This window comes from Rhynchophorus ferrugineus, unplaced genomic scaffold (assembly GCF_030347505.1).
Source record: "Rhynchophorus ferrugineus isolate W39M unplaced genomic scaffold, kcgeb_rfMv2 rfM6, whole genome shotgun sequence".
NCBI classification, from domain to species: domain Eukaryota; kingdom Metazoa; phylum Arthropoda; class Insecta; order Coleoptera; family Curculionidae; genus Rhynchophorus; species Rhynchophorus ferrugineus.
Genome location: NW_027472585.1, coordinates 20,708,354 through 20,732,463, shown reverse-complemented (window position 1 = coordinate 20,732,463; position 24,110 = coordinate 20,708,354). Strand labels below are relative to the sequence as shown.

The 24,110-nt window shown below is 30.5% G+C and overlaps 1 protein-coding gene and 1 long non-coding RNA gene across 2 annotated transcripts in view; one reads left to right on the top strand and one right to left on the bottom strand.

Annotated features, from left to right (window-relative positions):
• The first annotated feature begins 8,415 nt into the window (after window positions 1-8,415).
• LOC143198477 (juvenile hormone esterase) overlaps window positions 8,416-24,110 on the top strand; it is a 31,435-nt gene continuing 15,740 nt past the window's right edge. Inside the window, exons 1-5 of the mRNA XM_076407719.1 lie at window positions 8,416-8,596; window positions 14,182-14,313; window positions 18,383-18,523; window positions 18,578-18,908; window positions 21,642-21,838. Of these exons, the coding sequence (XP_076263834.1) occupies window positions 8,522-8,596; window positions 14,182-14,313; window positions 18,383-18,523; window positions 18,578-18,908; window positions 21,642-21,838 (876 nt within the window). The 5' untranslated portion in view covers window positions 8,416-8,521. The remainder of the gene's footprint in view (window positions 8,597-14,181; window positions 14,314-18,382; window positions 18,524-18,577; window positions 18,909-21,641; window positions 21,839-24,110) is intronic.
• LOC143198640 (uncharacterized) lies at window positions 9,182-11,845 on the bottom strand. The gene is made up of 4 exons (XR_013006265.1): window positions 11,694-11,845; window positions 11,153-11,443; window positions 9,414-9,595; window positions 9,182-9,340 (listed from the first exon to the last, which is right to left on the bottom strand). It is a non-coding gene; the product is annotated as an uncharacterized LOC143198640 (long non-coding RNA).

The following is a 24,110-nucleotide window of genomic DNA, read 5'->3' as shown; positions in this document are numbered from 1 at the left end:
AGGTTATTGGGTCTGTATTTTGGGATGTACATGGAATCATTTTCATTGACTACCTTGAAAAAGGAAGGACCATCAACGGCAACTACTACATAGCGTTATTGGACCATTAAGGATGAAATTATCGAATTAATAGCCGCATTTGAAGAAAAAGAAAATACTGTTTCGCCAAGAGAATACGCCGTGTCACAAGTCAGTGAAAACGATCGCAAAAATGCATGGATTGGGCTTTGATTTGCTTCCTCATCCACCGTTCTCTCCAGATCTATCCTCCAGCGACTATTTCCTGTTCCTGATATCAGTCGAATGAAGTGGTGATCGCCGATACTGAGGCCTATTTTGACAACACGTACTACAAAAATTTTATCGAAAAGTTGCAGGGTCATTATAATTAGTGTATCACCATTTGAAGGGAATTATGTTGAATAAAAAAGAACTAATTTTGCCAAGAAAATGTGTTTTACGATAGTGGGCTGGGGACTTTTCAATTGACCTGTTATCAACAACAATACCGACTGATCCAAATAAAGCTCCAATCGTCAGCTCAGATCAGATCAGACCTATGATTTTGATAGTCATTGAAAATACTAAAATAACGATATTATATATTTAAATATAAACAAGCAGATTGGACAGAATTTTGAAAAGAATTAAATAAATTAAAAGTCAGCTAAATCCACCATATATTTAACAAGCGGATTGTAGAAATATTCCAGAAACCAAAAATACAATTAAGGAGATTGATTATCTGAATGAAGCAAAGAATATCATATCTGAGAAATGAAAATTACGAAAGAAATGACAACACAGTCGCACACCGAAAATAATAAAAATCCATAAACTATTTATTGCCAGATCTAACAGATAACAAGCAAAAAAGACTTTTCGTGATATAAAGCCATCGTGTTATAACAGGCTATCGATGTGGAAATTGAAGAAGCAGCAATTTACAGTCAAGAATTCCTTAACTCTTTCAAAAATAATCTACAAACGAAACGAAAGAGAATTTCACTACAACTAACCTCGAAAAGATCTATGACGCCAGAAATAGTCACCATAATCGTAAAAACTGATATCAATCCAAAGAAAAGTCACTGTACTTCAATAATTGACGCGTAACATTCAACAAACAACAAATTTTCAAACTAAACGAAAAATAAAAATGGCTCATATGTTTGACATTTAACTGAAATTATTATAATTGCAAAGCCAGGATTCACTCAGCTAAATAGATAGCTAAATGAATCATTGAAAAAATTACGGTGTTAAAAAAAGCATACAAGTTCAGATAATATTGTCACACATAAGCAACTCGCTAAAATACTAACTTCTTACACACTAGCCTGAAGGTTTTGGGCCCATTAATGGGAAGGCAACAATAAAGAAATAAAATACAATAAAACAAACTAGAGAAATAAACTAGAGTAAGAAGTGTTAGAGTCATCTCAATTTATGTTACAGATGTGAGATATCACAAAAGTAAACTACAATCTATTTCAAAAGCTGAAGAGAAGACAGAGTCATAATATAAATAAAAGAAGCCAAATAATCAAGTGCATCAGCTGATTGATGAATTATGTTGATAAATAATCATCTCCTATAACAACAAAGTTAAGCTTCTTGGGGAGAGTCTCGATGCAGAACTTTGTTGGAAAGAGCAAATAAAAAGAAAAAGAAATATTGAAATATATATATTATTATTATTCAAGCATATTCTAAAACTAATATGGACTTTTTGAAACCAATTATGAGGGTTTGACTCCTCTCTCGTACTGATACTGCAATATTGCCCCTTTTGGATAACGACTGAACAGGATTTGTATCCAAAAGAATTACACAACATTTAAACTTGAAGCATTTAAACTTTTACATAATAAGAAACAACAGTTTTTATAAACACACGAACATGGCTACTGTAGAGACTAAATAAAGAACAATAAGTTGTCCTAGTTTTTTAGTTGTAAAATATTGTAGGTAAGTTTTTAACAACTTGTATCAATTAATTGTTTAAAAAAATTATTAACATGCAAAATAATTAAATATATTTAAACTTTCCTTTAGAATCAGTTTCTGGAAAAAACATGTTTTGTTATTTATTCTCTTTTTTAACATTTTTTAATTCCAACCTACATCCTACAATTTTTAAGTTGAGAAAAACCTAACTACCGCCATATAACGTCTCTAAATGTATAAATGTCGCCATGGCCGTTTCCAAAGGAAAACAATACCGTAGAATAAAGTGGCTTATGCTATCCGTATTTTCAAACGGACTCCAAATTAAATCTCATTCTCATGTAAAGTCTGCTTGTTTCAATTCTTGTACTAATTGAATCTTATAGAAATGCAATTTCACATCAGTTAGAAAACCTTTTATAAACCAGGAAATTAAATCCATTTTACAGAGGATTTCTGTACCACCCGATATGAAAAGTAACCCTTGAATATATGCGCTACAAAAGATAAGAACTGCAAACAGTTCAGAACTAATTGCTTTCAGCTTTCACTTGTAACTGTGTTATTTTCCAAAGCTAGTGATTTCAGAAAATATAAAGACTCATACGGAAGCGTCTGATTTAAAATTAGTAGCTTCGAAAGGAACTAGATCAGCTTTATTTTCTCGAAATGGTCCTACATTTTTATCGTCTTGAAATTGCATGTTGAACCGCCATAGCTACGCTTAATTAATTCCGCTCTATGGCATTGCATTTGCTGCTAATCGTATTTTGTAAAAGGAACTATTAGGTTAATTGACTGCAGGAGTGCAATTCAATTAATTTTACATCAAGAAACTTTTGCTAGTACTAGAAAGTAAATTGCAAAAAGACATAAAATAATGGTATTAGAGAGCAAATTAATAGTATTTGAATACTGGAAATTTTCTTGAAATATGAGTTAGATAAGGACACCTAAAACTTATATTAAATCAAATTTTAAAGAAATACTTTTGTGATACAAACAAGATACAAACATGTTATTTTTAATACTCTAGCAAGTTTTTATTGGCATTGTGTTCAGAACAAGAAGAACCTATGACATAATATCGTTCCGATAGAACCCCGTATTCAATTTTGAGCTCTTAATTTTTCTACATTACTGTTACTAGATTAGTAAACTTCTCTTAAATCTTGTTAAATGCGTTTCAACATATTTTCAAATTAAATGCTACATTAAATATGCTTATTAAATAATCTTAATTTAGGAAAGCAAGTTTTACTATTGCTCTCTTACTTACACCAACAGATAAACAACATAAATGCAGAATAAATGGACTGGAATGTATTTCTAAAATTAAAATTAAATTAGGCTACTTAAGCAAAATTTAATTGTAACACTATTTAATTATACAAGTTCATGTAGTGGTGTGGCTCATTGTTATAATTGAAAAACATTGCTGGTGTAATCTCAAATTTGCACTCCATAGGTCCAAATTGGTTTTATAATTGACTGATTAAACAATATCTTCGAAAATAGGTCAAGATGGGAGTACCTTTCGACTACCCAATACAGTTCCTCAAGTTTGAGTCTGATGTTCCTTGTCCTCTAAATTTATCTTAGTATTACAACAGATATCGACGAATTTTGCTGATTCGACTTGAGGAATTTGATAACCCTCATGTAATATAATTATATTTATGCCATTTTACGCAACACAAAATTGACATGAAGCTGTATCTTCCAGCCTCTAGTCTATTTGCGGATCTTCTTGTCTGTCATTTTAATATTTTCTATAACTAGAAACACGGATTTAAATATTTTCCATAATGTCTGTGGCGTTGGCAAATCTTCCAGTTACTTTTTTTGGAGGCTTGCGGTATGAGTATGGGGTAAGATACTAAAAGGTAAAGATAACCATGATACTGAAAAATCCTGGCCCAAATATATTTGAATGTTCAGAATGTCCCCTCACGCGAACCTCTAATTTTTTTTTTCAAAAATATACAACTTCAGCTATTGATATTATTTATTTTGCCATAATTGGTTCATGATCTAGATTTACACCAAAAACAGTCTGATACGCAAATCAGTGAAATAGAAAGACCGCAACAAGTAATGAAACGGCTAGAAGAAACCAAAGATAATGAGTAGAAAGAGAAACAAAAACGAGAGAGAGTGATAAAAGGAAAAATATGGAAAACAAGACTGCTAAAAGAAGATGAAAAAATTAAAAGATCATGAAAGTAGTGGAAAACACCATGAGAAGAATAGGCCAATCGCTTTAATATAATTAATAGTTAATTGAAGCGAAAGTACCAGGAAATCAAGAAATTATGAAATTATAAATATGAAAGAAAGGGAAGAACTTGAGAAATGGTGCAGAGTAGGTGACATAGATAAAGCTAATATATATATATTTATTGTTTATACAATTTTCTCTGATTTTCAGTACCATTGTTGACCGGTGTATTAAAACAAGCAGAAAAAATTGTCAATATTAGCTGCAAAACGTCATGAAATAATAAAAAAGCCGAACTATACACATACATACTAAATCGGAATATTGAAAGCCATAAATGCTAAATGATGTATTTCTAAGGAAAATACCAGCTATAGCAAATATAAAACAACACGTCAAATAGTTTTTCAAAAATTTGGGAATATGTTATAGAAAATGGTAGAAAATATTAAGATTAATGTACTCTATCAATTCTTGTCATATAACCTAACATGTAGGCTAATTTAACTCACATATAGTCTCCTATATAACCTATACCTAATATATAGGGCATTTTGGTGAAAACAGAGCTCTCATATTATAAATTTCAGCGCTTGTTGAAAATGTCTACTTCTCAAGCAATACGCTACTCTTGGTGCCGCAGAACATTCTTCACGAAATTGAACCGAAGCTGTTGATCAGCAGCAGATGTTCTTCACTCGAACAATATTAGTTTCATATACTTCAGATGACTTTCTCTAATCTTGGCATGTTCATATTGAAGCTATTTACTGTACTTTCACTGTACCAGAAGCCCACGACAAATTAATTAAGTTTTCATTCAACAGATATCAGAAATAGTCGTTCTCATTCGACGTAATCAGCGTCTATGAAGTCTTTTAATTATGTATAATATTTTATGTATATTTAATTATGTACAAAAATTGTATCTAATATAATTTATCGTATGAAAAACGAATGAGGTTACTTACTATGGAACATACGATCTTGGGGTGAGCATCGAAGTTGAAACGCCTCAAATTTACAGATGCCATACTTTGACAGTGTTCAAGTCTCAAAGCCAAACGGATTGGCAGGATAAGAGTTCGAAAAAGGCGTATTTCAACTAAATCCTGATGAAATATGGAAGTTTCAACGTATGTAGCAGCAAATATAACGCGTTCGTCTAAATGTTACATGATACGTAACATCATATTGAACCCCATGGTTGTTTTTAAAAACTTCTTGCATAATTGTATCCTCTGCTATATTGAAATACAATAAAGAGTCGATATCTCTTTGGCGAACGCCCTCCCGCACCTCAAATGGATTTGACAAATTATTTCGTACTCATATACGCTTAATGGAACCATCGCAAAACGTCGCAAGCGTTTACAATATCATGTTATTTCCAAAAATCATCATAAAATGTAATAATTTATAATAACGGCAAGAACGGTATCAAACAAATTGAGCTACACCTGCAGTTTTTTGATGGGTCAAGTTATCGAAAACATTACTGTAGCGAACAGGAAATTTCTGGAGAGCCCCAGGCAGTCATTCTCTCATTACGCCCAAGAACTTGGCCTCTATCAGACCTTAGCTCTTAAATTATCTGTTAAACTTACAACTGCTCCCGTGTAAAACTCGCCCGTATACCGTAATATAAAATATGCAAAATACAAGAAAATTGCTTTTTGGTTTTAAAATTTTAATTGTCGCCTGAAATATTGATAGAACGATGTATGTTAAGTATATGTATTATATTATGTAGCGACCTTGAGGCATGTCGAATTTTACATCGTAGAATAACGGTCTACAAAATACCCAGAAATATAATCCCAGATGTTGAACACGGGCGGGGTGCCAGCAGGGCCAACTAGAACCCGATAACGAATAGCTGGCAACCCCGAGACGTTTATCTGGAATGTTATTGAAGGGTATTTCCATTAATTCAGTGCTCAACCATCGTTTGTGTTTAGACGTGCCACCATCGACTGCCCAAGCCTCATGTTCAGGTAACACCGCTGCCATCCGTTTTATCTAATTGTATTTTTCACATTTTTTACATAGCCAATAAATAACGGTCACATAATGTAAACGCCACTGTTTCATTTCGTTTTACCTCCATTCACCCAGCCACATCATTTACCCTAAAGTTATATTTTAAACTTTGAATTAATTTAAATATTATTACCTATATATTTCAATATTTTAAACCAACTTGTAAATAACCTTTGACGAATTTGCATGGAATTTTTTTTTCATATCTGCAGTGAGCCCACTAGTTCAAATTTCAAAATATTTTAAATAAAACAAAACTAATTATAGTAAACCTAAAACTTTTTTGGATTTGCTATATGTTGTGTTTTCTTTGTATATAAAATATACTCCAAGTATTTTCTTTTCATCGAAAGTCTAAACAACAACTAGTCGAACTACGCAGCACTGTTTGTTATGTCTCCTTTCGGTCAGTTATCCAATATCTGAAGTTATAACTGATTACACAAACTTCTAAATATAAACCGTTTATTTATTATTAACGATTATATTATTTAGTCTACATTGACTAAGAGAAACCTTTATATTATCTCAGTGCAAGTTTTCCTTAATAAAAATTCCTATAATTTTAGTTCAAAGTTTTTAAGCTCCGTACTATGATCATTATCATTGCATAAAGAAATTAATTATTATGAACCTGATTCAAGATGATGCTCGCTATGGAGATGATAAAATTAGTTTATAAGAGCATTCCATTATAATAATATAAATTTAACAATCCCTCTATGGGAACTGTAATGAATCTATAACTTGGACAGTGTTACAATCTGACATCTACCTTTAGATTGCCTACAGTTTTTCAAATGCCATATTTAAGGTAAATTCTATGTGTCTTCGCCATGACTTTATTAGAAATAAAGTTTTTCATTTAAGATCCGACAATCAGTGCAAAAGTGAAGAACAAAGATAGAGGAGCAGATTACAACTGTTTGAAAAACGGTGTGTCGAATGGAAGCTAAATGAGTTCGTTGCAGGCTGCCGCGGCGAAATAGTACAAAGTTTAATTAAAATGCTGAAAAACTGTCTAATCATGTGTTTTCCTGAAACCATCTAAATTATTTTATTATATCTACAAACCTCTAGTACAAACTTTTTATATCATAGGAAGTAACTTGAGAGGTTTCCTAATTGGTCTGAAAATGATATATTAGATATCTCCAGAGTTTATTTTCAAATTGACGAAACTTAATCTTCAAACCTGAAAAAGCAGTCAGAAACCAGTGCAACACCAAAAAGACTGTGCTTTAAGTGTATATATAAGGTGTAGATAATACTGCAAGTGAAATTGTTACAAACATAAAATTGTTACAACAATAAAATCAAACTATTTTGGTTGATTTCAACCGCAATAAAATCTATAAGTATTTCCATAATAATAAAATAGTATTTTAAAGTAAATTAATAAGTAATTTTTGTATTTTAAACCATTTCATATGTACCTATTTATATGTTATTCTGTTTCTGCCATCATTTTACATTGATAAATCTTGGTTGGCTAAGGCAAGAGGATAGTCTTCCTATTGTCATGATAATTTTTCACTAAGAAAACATGAATTTTCATATTTAATGTTATCGTGGAAATGAAAATTATTTCATTGATGTTGATTGAAGACGATATAATCTACATGTAGATAAATTTAATATCAAATAGGAAATATTTCAGTATATTCTTACTTAAGGTTAAATTATTAATCTAATTTAAAAAACCTTATTCTGCTTTTTTGTGTATTTGAAATATTTCTTTGAAATGTTAATAGTATTTAGATATTAATTAATTTTTAATTTTACTTGATGCCCTCCGGTAGTAAAGATGCGCAAAACTTGGTTACAACTTTTAATACTGGAAGGTCAGTTTTTGTGTTCCTACGTGATTACTTTGAGATGTTTAGGTAGAGCATATTCCTCTTGGCACACCTTGTCTTCTTTGAAAAAGTGACGTTATTTTATTGAGTGAATTCGTTTCATGAATCTTTATCAACGACAACAATTTTATGATATTGTCTTATAATTTAGATTAGATGCACGCTCATATAAACCAACACATAGCTCACCCTATATAAGGTAGCAGACCATTAATATTTTCCTACACTGGTTATCACCAAGGTCTCCATTCATTTCCTAGCGTAAATATTCTTACGGTATATTTGTAGAAAATATTGTTTATTTTTAATGCTATAGTTAAGTCACAATGCACAATCTCCTTTTTTTCATTAAGCAGAGCCGGTATGAACATAAGGTTGCGAAAAGATAGATGAATTTGCATTTATCGTGGTTAATTCCGTCCAAGTACTACAGACAGAAACGCGGAAAATGCATAGCCGCGGTGATATAGCGTTACTTACGATTTCATTTATTGTTTGTTTTTTTAATAATGGTTGCTGTCAAGTAAGTAGTTAGCTTAAATGAAATATATAACAAACTAATCGTATTATATATAAAAAGTTGCTTGAACTAATAAAATATACTGACAGAACAGGCAGAATAAACTTATAAATTTATTTTAGTTTCAGTAATAACTAAGTTTTCATATTTCGTAGCTTATTTATAAACAAAATAAGTAAATTAAAGTTTAATTGTTACATGATTAAGCACTTTAGCTAATAAGTCTAGAATCTATTTAATAAAATATTCCTTGTTAGATAAAAATGATGTTATTATGTTAGATATCTTTCTACTAATATTTGTATATATGTGTATTTCTCCTCCCAATAAGATTCAAATTCTACATCGCTTCTTCATTTTAGCACAGTTGATATTTGCAAATAGCCAGAAATCACTTGTTGGTTGTTTTCATCAAGTAAGGACATGAAACATTATCAGCTTTCACAATAAAATCCGCATGGCCGCGTCAACTCTGAGTTTTAGTACATTTTGACTTTAACATATAACAATATTGCAATCTAAAATAATGAAACCAAATTTTCTTCTAATATAATTTATTTTAACATTATAGTACATCTAATGCATATATTATCGAAGAGCTTAAAAATACAGTTAATTGAACAGTCACAATAATTTGTAGGTTAGAGTTCTTTCATTACATTTGCTTTAAAGTCTTGTCCATAGTAGTATAGATAGAGATCTAGGCACGTTATTTATGTACTGGTATCCACCGAAGGCCTAATCCACCTAATTAACAATTATATATATATATATATATATATATATATATATATATATATATATATATATATATATTTACTTTCATTACAGAGCATATTTAACTCTAATGCTTAGTTCTTGTTTTTTCGATGCAATTTTTCCTTGTAAAGTCAATTTGATGTTACTGTATGTCTCCTTATTTTGTTCTGTTACTATATGAATACATCTTTCTCGATAAAACTAGATTTAATTACTACATTCTCCTTAATGCCTTTACCATATCTGAAAAAGAATTAGTGTAATTTCTCTCCCCATATATTTTAACCAAAATTTCATATTTATTCCAAACAATAACACAAATAATACACATGCACATAAAGTTTTCCCACTCTATATTATAATTTCCTACAGTTAAAGTATATTAATTATATACTGTCCTATAGTTGTTTCCTCTTTCATTGCGCTGTCTTGGTAATTGTCAGCATTGAAACATGTACCTACATTCATACAGTATTATTCAATCACTGTCACTTTCAGAATCACTACTCAAGTGAATAACTAAGATGTGTCTGATCGAGCTCATCCAAACCGGAGACGTTATTGTGGATAATGCTTGTTGCCATAAATCCAGACTGTTGTGGTTTGAATATCCTTCTCGACGTGAATGTCTATTGTAATAATTCTTTGCAATATTCCATATAAAGTCAATTGGATAAAATATACAGTTATGGGGAGGAAGACGTAATACTGTGGCCATAACGTACAGCAATCTAATCTACCATATATCTTTTCTCAGGCTTATTTCTAAAAAGTTAATTACATAAAATGCAATTAAACAGTTTATCTGTAGTTTCCGAGTAAAAATTTTAAACAGTCCATTCTTTAACATAGTTACTTCAAAACTTATTTTGCGTACTTTAAGATATTACTTAATTGCAGCTTTTGTTGATGCACTTGTTGGATATTCACAACCTGTGCATTATGATATGGTGCATTGCCCATAACAATAACTGATAGTTCCTCCAAATTGTTTAAAAGCTGCAAATTTTTAAACCACTGCAAAAACAAGTTCATTATCCAAGGGTTGCTATCCTTGGACTTAGAAATCATTCCTGTTTCCAGCTTTAAGAGCTATATTTGTACACTGAATTATTAATAAATTTTACGAATAACAAAACTTAATCCATATTTATTCCAACGTTTATCTTTTTACATCTACTTTTGTTATCTGTACAATATATTTATTATCATCTGGCCATGAGTGATTCGATGTATCATTCTGAAATATCGATGTCTTATCTAAATATACAAATTGATATGATAACTCTTCCTTAATTTTGTCATATGTTTTTAAAAATTGTATTATTTTAAAATCAATGTCTGGAAGCTGCATTAAACGCCTTCATGGGTTATCTTTGTGTTCTACATGTTATTCGGAACGCTTATTCCAAATAGTAATAAAGGTGAATCCTTATAAATTAATCATGTGTTTAATAATATATATAAGTAAAAGTTTTCTGCCGCAGTTTAACAATATCAACGAAGATATAATATGGAAGTTATACATTTAGCCCATATTTCAAGTAGCTGTTAAATTTCGACAAACATAATTTTCTTTTATAATTATAGTTATTTGTTGAAATATATAAAGTGGTATAGGCTAGAATAGTTTATAAATAGTTTATAAAATATCGTACAATATTAATTTATTGATAGTAATAATTTATTTATCTTACTGCTATTATGTAATAAGCATATTTACACTTTTGTATATATTACAAAATATCAACAAACTAAAACTGAAAACTAAAAATAAAATAAATACAACTTATCTCCCACCTGTTTTGTAGTCATTCACTGTTCTCCTAGATGCTCCAATAACTCTTTCCCTTTTCTTATAACTCGTTTTCTTTTCATATCATATCTATATGAGTTTGCCGTTTTTTATTCTCGACTTATTGCAATCGTCCTACTGCCTCTCCTATTTTACATACATTTTTACTGACAATATAGCTTTCGTGTGCCTCTACCAATTTATCTATCTCCATTTTGCCTCACCAATCATCATAAAGAGCTTTTTACACCAAAGATAACACGAGTATGTTGTTATGTACTACTCTTACTGGAAAACTGATATATACGTAAATAAATTAATGAATTAAAAATTGCGTTATAAAATAACAATACAACAATAGTTTCACAATATTTTCTAGGTTAGGGTTGTTTTCTTATATTTTCTATATTGTGTTTATTTTCACACCACTTATGAGGTAGAATTCTAGGGCCTTTTATTGTAATGAATCCCTTGAGACCTAGTCAGCGTTATTAACAATTGTATATTAAAGTGATATATTTTAACTTCCTTAGAGAGCATATTTACCTTTTGACGTTTAGGACACGCTTCCTTCGTTTCTGTTTTCCCTTGTATTTCTTTCTTTAGTTACTGCTTGTGTAACTTTATTCTCTCAAACGCATTTGCCATATCTTCAAAATATTTACTAATAAATATCTTCTCAGAAATTCTACCAAATGCTTGTGTATATACTGAAAAAAATACACACATATCTATGTACACAAATCTGTCACACATGTCAATACGATTTTCTACAGTTATCCTCTATTAATGTATACTCACCTTTGGTTTCCGCTCTTGTCACTCTGTGTTAATTATTGCCATTGGGCCATAAAACCATGATAAAAAATTTACACTAACTCAGCTCCAGGAATAAAATTACGCCTCTTTACATCATGAACAGTAATATAAGTGCAATGAATTGTTAAATAACCTAATAAAACGCTATTCTACCTTTTTGTTTTATTTTAAACTGTTGAGTTTACACTCTTCATTCGCATTTTGCCAAGAGTGGCCCAATGATTTTTAATTTTAATTTAAATATATCCATATGGCATATATCCTTAATTTTACTATATGCTTTTAAAAATCGTATTATTTTAAAAGTAATGTAGTAACACAAATCGAATTTTATAAACTGATTCGGTTACATGTTTCGACTCATCAGGCAGTGTCCTGTCTCTTTTTAACTTTAGGGTAATGCTAATTAGTAAAATGAAAAAAAAGTTCTACGAGTTCAAAACTAATTTTACATTTTTACAAATTGAATGTGCCAATATATTAGTCTCCATCTATGATGTGCACTGGCTGTTTTGTTGAAAGAAACGGATGTTCTCTTTTTTGTGTCCGTTTTCAATGTTTTTTCACACAAAGCAGGCTCAAATGCGTATATTGCATGTGTATCTATATTTTTGTACAAAACAATTTTAACGCAATTTAACACTAATATTAATTTTATCATAGCATGTGTACGGACAGTTACAATATAACAAATTTCGTCCAATGTTCGCTTCAATTTAATAAATTGCTTTCACTAGCATGAAAAATATATTTCAAAAATAACTTGTTCAGCTAGTGGTATTCAAACTACAAAAATTTTCTCCTATGTAGAACCACACCTATTTGTGTTATAATTCCGAAAAAATCACACATCCGAGCTTTTTTCTATAGACTCATGGAAACTGCGACAATAAAAAATATAATCGACACAGAATAATTTGGATTTCCAGACAAACACAATTTTTTGGGAATATTGTCCAACTTTCAAAGCAAGTTTATTACATCCAATGATTTTGAAAAACTTGTAGTTAATATCACTAATTTTTCCTCCCTGTTACTGCACACTATCTAAATCGTTGATATCCCTAAAGGACAAACGATAAATTTATATTGTGCGCATAAGAATGGCTTCTTTCTGCTATCTCAATCGTCCAAACACATACGTCCCAAACATCAAGAGAAGCTAAATATAACAGTAAAATAACTCGAATTTTAGAAACCCTAAATTTTTTTCGATATACTTAAGCAACCTTTCTGATCAGATAGTATCAGATATAACATTGGTTATATTCAAGTATCTAAAAATAGTTAACCCAATGAATCAATATCTATTTATTCTTAATTTTTTGTTCCTTTTCAGCATTCTGATGCCTACATTATTTTAGTTCATCTGTAAAATATACTGTGAATATATAAATATAATATATGAATAAAATGAATATAATAAAAACTTCAGCTGAAATTACACACCATCAGAAGTTTTATTCGAACATCATCGGCGAAGAGGAGTAGCGGGCGAAACCTGAGCATTAAAATAATGTGAAATATGTACGAAAGAACGTACGAACTTGACTGCCTGCTTCCTATAGTCAAACATGGGAGTGATTTCGTTCTAATTTGGATGGCAACAAATGGTGGTATTGAGATGGTTCTCTTATTTATATCCTTTGCTGGATTATATCTTGATATTCCTAATAATAAAATGTTTACTATGACTAACAAATTGCTAAAGAGTTTTTTAATCCTGGTCTAAGGAGCATCAGAATATCACCAAATACCTTCCCTGGCCAGCACAATTGCCAAACCTCATTAAAACTGAACCATTATGGGGCATTTTTGAGCACAGAGTAAATAGAAGATTTCCATCTTCAATATCACTGCTTGTGTCTCATGTTGTCATCAAGTTTTCGTAGAAAATTGAAACAGCGTTCCATTGGAGACCATATAGACATTCTACGAATTTATTCCGTGAAGAATTTAATTATTCCAAAATTATAGAGTCGCTTAACACCTTCTTAACAAATTAATATTGTTTAATATAATATTCATTAAATCAATATTTTCAAACATTGAGATCATTACTAATAGAATTTCTAAACCCTTTCGTATGAATTAAAAATTAATAAATCAGGTTTAACATATAAAACTGCTTTATAAGAAGCTTTGTCATTCTGTGGTCTCAACTTATGTATTCAGAAGCATAAATCCATTGCTATATTTGTCCGTTTACTTACAGATTCCTATAGTGAAGATTGCTGATGGCTTGATACAAGGAAATATTGCTAAAACAATAGGAGAAAGGAAGATTTATTATTCTTATAAAGGTATACCCTATGCTCAGCCACCAATAGGCAATTTAAGATTTAGGGTAAGTAAACATATTATTTAATATTTATGGTCATGAAAGATAAATAAATATTATCCGAGAATGACCATTATGATGTGAATGTTTCTACTTTACTTACCAAGAAAACTATATCTTACAATTAATTTGTAATATGAAAAAAATAGAACAATTAGAGTTGGTATATAAATATATATATATTATATATATATATATATATATATATACAAATATGATAAATAGTTGATTTAATGTTGAAACTCTATATAAGGAAGGAACAGGAAGGAAGAATTTTGAAATAACACACCTTAAAAATTATAAGAACCATATAAATAAACATTAATTAAAAAGAAAAATACATAAAAATAACCAAAATCCTTTAGGTCAAACCCAGCCACTATAGTTAAAACCAAATGAAAAAGCCACCACTTCATATGAAAGCAGTGAAATTCTCCAAACAATCCATCATTGCTACTATTCTTGTCCCATAAACCTCATTAATAAATTGACTATCTCGAACTTTAGATTAACATATTATACATTTACTGGCCTAAAATGCGTGGATTATCGTAATCTTAAGCTGAAAGAAATATTAGTCAATACATCATTATTTCTACAACACAATAATTTATTTACCTATACTCTTACATAATAATGCATTGTATTTTCCTTGTTATTAAATCATTAAGGTGTCGTTAATAGTTTTATATTTTGTTTATTTGGTCCAGGTCTACTTTTGTTAACAAATTTAATTAATTCATAGTATCAATGTACACTGCTCTTACATCCTAACAAAATGCTGTCTACTTTCTTCTTCTCTGATTCTCTGAATTTCACATTCAACTGTCATTCTCAACAAACTCTAGCTACATCTTACCTATAAAATAAAATTTAAATCATTACTAAAATATATTATATTTAAAATAAATGTCTACTATTCCTGATGGACAAACCTCGTTAATAACTTGAGTACTTGCTTCTTCTGTGTTCTTGTTATCATTAAATTTTGGAATATGTTGATACCTATTCGATATCGTTGAAAGTGATGTATTATCTATCAAATTTGCAGCTAACATTCCCACTATAAATAAAATAGATGATGTTTCGATTTTATACTTTTTAAACATTTAACCTTACGTTCTGCACTTACCCTTGTTCTTCCATATTTTAAAACCAATGTATCTTAAACCACCAAGAATAATACAACAACTTAATTTAGATTTAGATTACTTTGTTGTTTCGTCTAGATCGACTGTACCGATCGACTCGAAAAGAATATACCGCGATTAGAAAAGGAAGACAATATAGTTTATTATTTTCTATGGTTTATTCTATGCAGGTGAGTGTGCATGCGTTAAATTCGTAGATACTTGTGGGGTAATGTACCCTAGATATGCTATGTCAAGGCGCTGTCTCTATAGGAGGATGATAACTTCGTCTGTTACTCGCTATTACTAGTATTTTTGCTACAATAAGTCATCCTATTTGTTAAATTAACGTCCTTAAATATGTGCAATAATAAATCCATTCAGTCCTAATACTCATAGTTGAATACTGTTATTTTATATAAATAAATGATGAAACCATTAAATTTAACAGATAGGTTAACTTGTTTAACACATATATAGATTTTCACCAATATATATCGTTGATAAAAATACATGCAACGAGGTAATAATATAAATCGCTTTTTTGATTAAATTTGTTATATCACAGCATGAACAAAATTAAAAGTTTCAAACGGGCCAAGATATATTAAACATATTTTAAAATATACTACTCATGCTATTTCATTTAATATATACGGTACATTGTACCCGCAAAGAGATATATCGTTATAACTTTAAATATTATCATAGGCATATAAATTTCCAGCAGTTTATATATAGATATAACGTCCCTTTGCTATCATACCTATATAGAGGCCAAAGTTATCTCATTAAAATATTTTAATTTTATTCAAGAAAAATTAATGGTTCCCACGAAATTAAATATTGCTACATTCTATTCGGCAACAAACTTTTTTTTATTAAATCATATAATTTACGTAATTATCCTTCAAATGTATTGGCACAAAACTATTATTTAAAAATGAGGGATGTTAGATTTTTCTTGTACTGCACAAAAATCTATATATTAGCGAAATATTAATCGACAAAAGAGAGCAGATGAAAAATAATCAACCGGAAAGAGTAGAATCACCACACAAATAAGGAAAAGGAAATGTAATTATCTTTAGATACAAGAGAAATCGCAGGTTTCCTTGGCATCAAAGAGCCTTCATTTAGTTTGGTTGAAATGTTTTTCCCGGAAAAATTCCAGTCCAATAATGATGGCTTCTTTCAAATAATATACAACCTCGTTTTACTTTCAAGGCTTATTTGGCTATTTTTGTTTCTGACAATTGCAATTTATTTTATTCTTATTTCCTGGTGATTCTGAAGAATCTAGAAAAATATGTGGCGACGGAATTTATTTGTCATTTTCCAGAAACGTTAGGAGTATTTTTTAGATTTTCTTAGTGAAAATTGTTAGCAAAAAAATTAATTTTGACTGTTTCCTCATATATTATCATAACTTGTACCAATCTTAAGTGGAAAAAATAAACATATAGTCCGTCCAAAATAACAGTGAATACACAGTCAACAAAATATATGACGTCACAAGGTCGCAATGTTGTAGTATCAACTTTGGCTTTTAGTATATTTTAGCTTTAACATATTCTAAATTACAACGAAATCCAAACACAAATAAAATAATAAAGAATAAGTAATATTATAAAATATTACTTGTTATTAACATTACCAATAATATAAATATTACACAAGGAGTTACACCATGGTAAAGCATAGAGGCACAATAATTTTTAGCGTAGGGTTGTTTTATTCTATTAACATTGAACACTTTTCGCCATCACTTATAGAGTTCTAGACATTTTTTGTGTAATGGCATCCCCTGGAGGGTTCATCTATCTAGTTAACAATTTTATATCCAAGTAATTTATTTTTATTGAAAATCATATTTTCCTTTTTATTTTTAGTTTCATTTTTATTTTCTACAATCATTAGATAATTTAACCTGACGTAACATGTGTCAGCCTCCTGAAACCTTTATAGGCCCCAAGTAAATTGATTTAACAAAACGTTTTTATTAGAATGATGATTAATTTATAAAACAATAATTATATTAAAGTAGCTTGTGACGTTTTAACATGCAACATATGTTGGTGAAAATGAGAAATGTTTATGTGTACTGTTAAATAAGTCACCTGAAGAAGTTTGCGACCAAAGGTCATCAAATACATTTAGAGATTTATACCGATGCTGCTTAATAATATTGTAATTGTCGGTTTTGATTTCAAAAAGTTTATAAATCTTTAATTTTGATATCAATAACAAAGATCCGTCTCAATGACCAAAAATTTTGATAACAATGGATTCCAAGTATTTCTGAACGAAAATCTATTGTGTCTAGACGTTTACATACGATGCTAAATATCAGAGAAAATGGCTACCAAACGAATTGGTTTTGCTTTTTATATGGCAGAATCAGCAAATTTTAATATATTACGAATGAAAGTGTTACTGTAGATATCTACTAGATAAATCTAATTGACATGTCATTGCAAAAAGATGATCAATAGCTTGTAACAAACATCTATTATATCACTTTCCCCATCTTACATGCCAACATTTGGTCACACATTGCATTAATTTTAAAGTATCCACTGACACTATTTAAACTGGAACGGGACTCTGCCGCATCCAGATTACTCACCAGCAACAGCGCCTTCTGACTACTATTAGTTTAGATCAATACAGCATATTTCCATCTCCCACGGTTTCAATCTATCTCCATGATACCAGAAAGATGGGAAAACATTATAAGAATGAGAAAATATATTTTGGTTACATACTAGGCTCTGCATCTTTGATGAGAATCTCACACTAGTCCGCAGCAAGAGTAATTGTGAAAAACAATTTTCATTACAAGATTTAACAGTTTTTCAGGCTCTTAGTTCAGGAATGTGATGTTTAATAATATTTCAATAATTATATGATATCATTATAAACATTATATTCTTATATAATAGGCCCCTGTTAAAAACAAACCATGGGAAGGAATTTTAAACGCTACTGCAGACAAAGATGGATGTGTCCAACAAATGGATTTTCTACCACTTGCTGTTAAAGGTTCTGAAGATTGTCTGTATCTTAACGTGTACACCAGGAATGTATGTAATTTATGATTCATAACCAATTTTTAAACTATCGTATTACCCCATCAGATTTCAGGAAATTATCCAGTTATGGTTTGGATATACGGAGGTGGCTTTTCGATTGGGGGATCCGAATACGAATACTATGCTCCCGATTTTCTCTTGGAGAAAGATGTGGTGTTCGTTTCCCTGAACTACAGGCTGGGCATCTTCGGATTCCTGAGTACTGAAGATATGGAATGTCCAGGTAATTGGGGCTTGAAGGATCAGGTGCTCGCTCTGAGATGGGTCAAGGAAAATATCAAGGCGTTTGGCGGTAACCCTGACCAAGTAACGATTTTTGGTCAAAGTGCTGGCTCAGTATCTGTATCTTACCTGGTACAGAGTAAACAAACAAAAGGTAATCGCTTTATGATTCATAATCTTTGAATATATGGTTAACCTATCAGATCAATATATATTACCGATTTAATTGACTATTTAAATATATTATTGGTCATGTGTATATAGCGAAAGTTACACGATTAAGCTTGCTTTGGTTTAAAAGTATTAAGGATACAGCAAGAGGTGTGCATAAAGTTTAGTGTATTTAGTAATCATGAAAATAAAATAAATTTTATTGCAATTTTTGCAGACTGAAACGATGTTGCTAATCGTTTCGTCGCTACTAAATGAATTATTTAAATACATATTCAAAACCGACCAAGAAATCAACTTTTTGGTATTCAAATGGAATTATGTTATAAAGCCTAAACATAATGAAAATATACTATTACAATCGCATAAACTAATTGTATGTAGAAAGTCATGAAAAATTATTAAGTTATTTTTAAAAATTTTAAAAACAGTTAAACATGTTTCTTGATAATATTCAAAAAAACCCAATATCACTTAAATTTAAAGGTCCATTAGAAAATCTACTTTTTAAAATATTTAGAGAATATAATACTATAATAATAAAATATTTAGAACCTAATAGTTGCCAAAAAAATTCAATATATATTTTTTTATTATTTCTTTCTATATATATTTCTATATATAAAAATATCTAGAATTTCTAGATGTTTTTCTCAGCGGCCGAAACCTTTAATATTAAACCTTGTTGATTGGCCCAATTTTATATCGAGTAATAGTTCCTTGGTAAACGCTGGATTAATGTTTCTCTGACATATGCATGTAAGGCACAATTGGGTTGAGCTTCCAGGTGCAAAAATTATACTTACCATAACTTATTTTAGCAATTTAAAAGTTGAATGGGAATGTAACAAAATTGAGCAGTATGTTGGATAACTTGCATATGAATATCTTCAGATATATCTATATCAGATTATTTCAACTATAAATATGTTTAAAATTTGTAAAGTGTATTTTGAAAAATGTTTTTGTTCGTCATAATATAGTAGTATGTCCATAAAACAGTCATAGTAGGATGGATAAAATGGTTGCAGTAAGGACTGTCCTTTCATCTTAACTGTAAGATTACCCAACCAAGCATAGACCTTTCACTTTTGTATCTACTAGTTAGTGAGCAGACAATTAGTCCAATGGATTATAAGAACTCCCCAAAAGTAGTAGTGGTGATGAGCGGCCAAAACCAAAACCAAAAACCAAAACCAAAAATACAGGCGTTAAAGTGTGAATTAAAAAGGATACCTTTGCTCACTAAGTACAATGTTATGCACACCAATTAAAAATGATTATGTCTAAAGTTGCTTCCACAAACAGACAAGTACCTGTACCTTTTGGCAATCTATAAGATATTCCTGACTTTTTTAATAATTCAACCCAACCAGCCGAAGTGTTGAGCAAAATTTTCAACAGAAAGGTCCCTATGGTAATCCAACCCATTGGAACTTTAATATACAGCTATTAGTGTTTTGTACGAAAATAGAAACCATGTCATTGAGTGTATGGATGAAATAGACAATCGATTCTCCAGTAACACAGTCTGTGATACAGCAGCCTCTACTCACCGATAATTTTGAACACAGTATTATTCAAAATCAAAATAATATTGTTAACATCATAAGTTAATCATTAGATATAATAAGTCATAGGCCACAAGAAAATAAACACAACCGTCCAGGCGACAGTAAATTTAATCACCGAATTTATGTTTTAAAGATGTGTGATTTTATAATAAATTATACAAAAAAAATTATATTAAATTGCCGTATATTCTTTTTATCCCACATTTGATAAAGAATGATTGCAAATTGAACTGTCAGTTATTTATTCAAGAAATGATTGCAGAACATTAAATGGTGCACTATCTCTTTAAAAATTTTTTAATAGCAATCTAGGAGACACGTTGAAGGAGACTAGACAATTATTAGAAATTGTGGCAACAACTCCCATGGCAGCATCAGAGACCGAAAGATGTTTCTCAAGACTAAAACGCATTAAAACGTTTCTCAGAAAGTCAGTGGCCAAAAAGATCTATTGAAAAACCGTCTATGTCTAATATCTCTATCTCCAAAATAGACAATTTTCATTTACAAGCATTACTAACATTACTAAACTGGCGAACAGGAAAGAACATAGGATGGGTTTAATTTATAAAATATAAGTTATTTAAGGTAAGTTTTTAACCTTAAAATTTTTATCAGGAGCTGCCACTGCAATGGCAACAGTATAGTATAGTGTACTGTGAACTGCTAAAACTGAAATAAGACTGCTAATAATGAATAATGAAAATATCTGTATACATCTAAAGATGTCAATTAAATAAACTAAAAGACACGTTTTTCGGAAAAGAACAGCAATAACGAGTAAGAAATGCAAATCTTCATACATGACAACGCTTAGTCATATGCTACAAGAATTGTGGAAGATAGTTTGTAGCAGCTCGAATAGGAAGTTCTGCACTACCCACTAGATATAACACTTTCTATTTACCACTTGCTTTTTCTCAAAAAATGCCTTTTTAACAAAATAAATAAGCAAAACCAAGCACACAGCTAATATATCTAAATAATCCATCAAAATAAATTTACAATGTGTATAAGGTAAAACAATTACGTTGCTCTTAAACATACGAAAAACTCGAAAACAAAAAAACCGTCACACAACGTTTACACAGCACTCGCAGCTAAAAACGCAAAAAACTGTATCAATCCCGTTTCTATTCCAGGTTTATTTCACCGCGCCATAATGCAGAGCGGGTCCAGTCTCTGCATCTGGAGCCTAACGACCACGGCCAGACAAATAGCGTTCGCAATCGGGTCTAGGCTGGGTATTGTCACCGCCAACTCGAAAGAATTGTTGGCCAAGCTGAGAGAGGTCGACCATAACACCTTGAAACTAGCGGAGAATCAAGTCGTATATTTGGTTAGTGTGACCGTCGTATATATCTCCACACTTCTTTTTTCTAATATACTATTGCTGATGAACCGGTGAAGGAGACCTGTAAAACTTTTTGCTAAAAAGTGTAATTTTATTTACTGATTTATTATTTATTTTTATCATGCTGTTACTTCATGTAATATTGAGAAACTTTCCAACCAATTTCAGTCTTAATTTAATATACAAAAATCTATAAAAGAAATCTGTCATTTTTTACAGCCGTTGTACTACGGCTAATAATATACGTAATAATACACCTATATTTGCCATTTCAGTTTTTCGATCGATAGCCAACCCTAAACATTATTATGAATTTAATTAAAATATTCCGATATTTGACTCGATTTTATTCATATTATTTTGAAGTTGGTAACGAGTCTTTTAAAGTAAAAAAACATATTTTCTCCTTTTTTATATATGAATACTCTTCGCTGCGAATTTAATTGAGCTAATCGTGCAAAGTATCGAAAAAGTAAATAAAAGAATTATTATATGAGCAAAGCAAATAGGTAGTTCTTAAACCATTCTGTGTTCTAACTAGCCTTTATTTTTCATATACAAAAAATACTTATTATTTGCTATGACATCTTGAAATAAATTCTAAATATTTTATTGCCCTTAGTGATTCGTCAGTCTGTCTTATGAGTACTAAGTATGACATGTAGAAAGTCACTTCAGTAAGTAATAATCTGTGTAAAATATCTTTAAAATATATATATCCAAAGAATATGCTTAATATCAGATCAGATAGTTACCCTTTAAAACTGCTCTTGGCTGCTTTTTCTCATATTTTGTTGATTTGACATTACACTGACACTATACTCTTTTGTATTGTACAGAGACATCATGTTATATGACTTCCTTGTAAACATACATAAATATTATCTAAGCATAACTTTTAGTTTATGTAGTTTCTTTTTTTCTTCAATATTTTCCTGAAGAGTCATAGAACTCAATATTTAATGACGATATGAATGATGATATTTTTTATTTTTTATCATTCAGGTCTCTTTAAACACTCTCATGATGGTCACAGTCATGTGTTAATTAATTTAATTAGAGCTCACTAAATTATTCATTACACAATTTTTAAGTTAATTCATTGACTAATTTTCGAGCATTACGAAGTCACACATGCAGAAACTGGTTTTGATATAAAAATATGAATGGGTGCTCAACCTAGAAAGGAACATAGGTGTCACAGTCTTTCTTACGCACACTAACTTTATTATTTTTCTTATTTATACATGTTTTCTTAATATGCTTTTCATTGTTCCTTTGAATAGTTCATATAATTTTTGTTATTGTTCTTTCCTGCATCACTATGTGCTTGCATCATTGTCACATTGCACTAACGCAATGTTCATATAAAATTAGTTTCCTTTAAAGAGTCTTTTACTGATGGGATATATACTGGCGTGAATTTTTTGTTTTACTTGTTTTCTTCTCTTCTCAGGACGAGTGCATTATTGTCATATTTTTCTTTGATTTTCACATTGACAGACATTTTGATTTCCATTTTCGCTAATAGAAAATTTGATCTACAATCATTACTGAACTTTCTTGCTTCCTGACTTTGTTAGATGTGCTTTTAGAAATTTCCAACAGTTCGGACACACCTCAACAGATAGGAAGTCTCAGAAATACAAATCAGAAATAGCCATTCAGAGAATAAGAACAAGTAAGCGCATAACTTATCCAGAAGCCAGAAGCAATTTCAATTAACTAGAACAAACAAAACCATATTAAATTATTCTATTGCTGCTCAGAAAAATCCTTCTACTGCGACCATAGCTATTCAAAGTTCCAGCGTAGGGACTGAATCCACAGAATTAGCACCAAAAATTAATTGTATTTGATAGACTTAACAGGTCTTTGATAATCCACAATCTGCACAGCTTCGGACTCATGGGTAATATTCTGGACTTTGTCAAGAATTTCCTCAGCAATAGATCTTTTCGAGTCTCTTCGGGAGGTTTCCTCTCTTCCACCTACCCGGTTCTGTTTTTAGGAGTCATTTTCTACAGCCGGCTGCTCTGAAAGCATCTCATCAACGAACTTAAAACTCGCTATTCTAGATACACACAAATGCTGCGTTGCTTATCTAACAGGCGCACAGGAGCAGAATAGGAAACCATACTTAAAATATGTTCCTCCGTAATCCTTCCTAAGCTAGACTATAGCTCCTTTCTGTTCGCCATTGCTGCTCCAACTTACCCCTTGATGCCATTTAAAATACTGCGCATAGAATATCGCT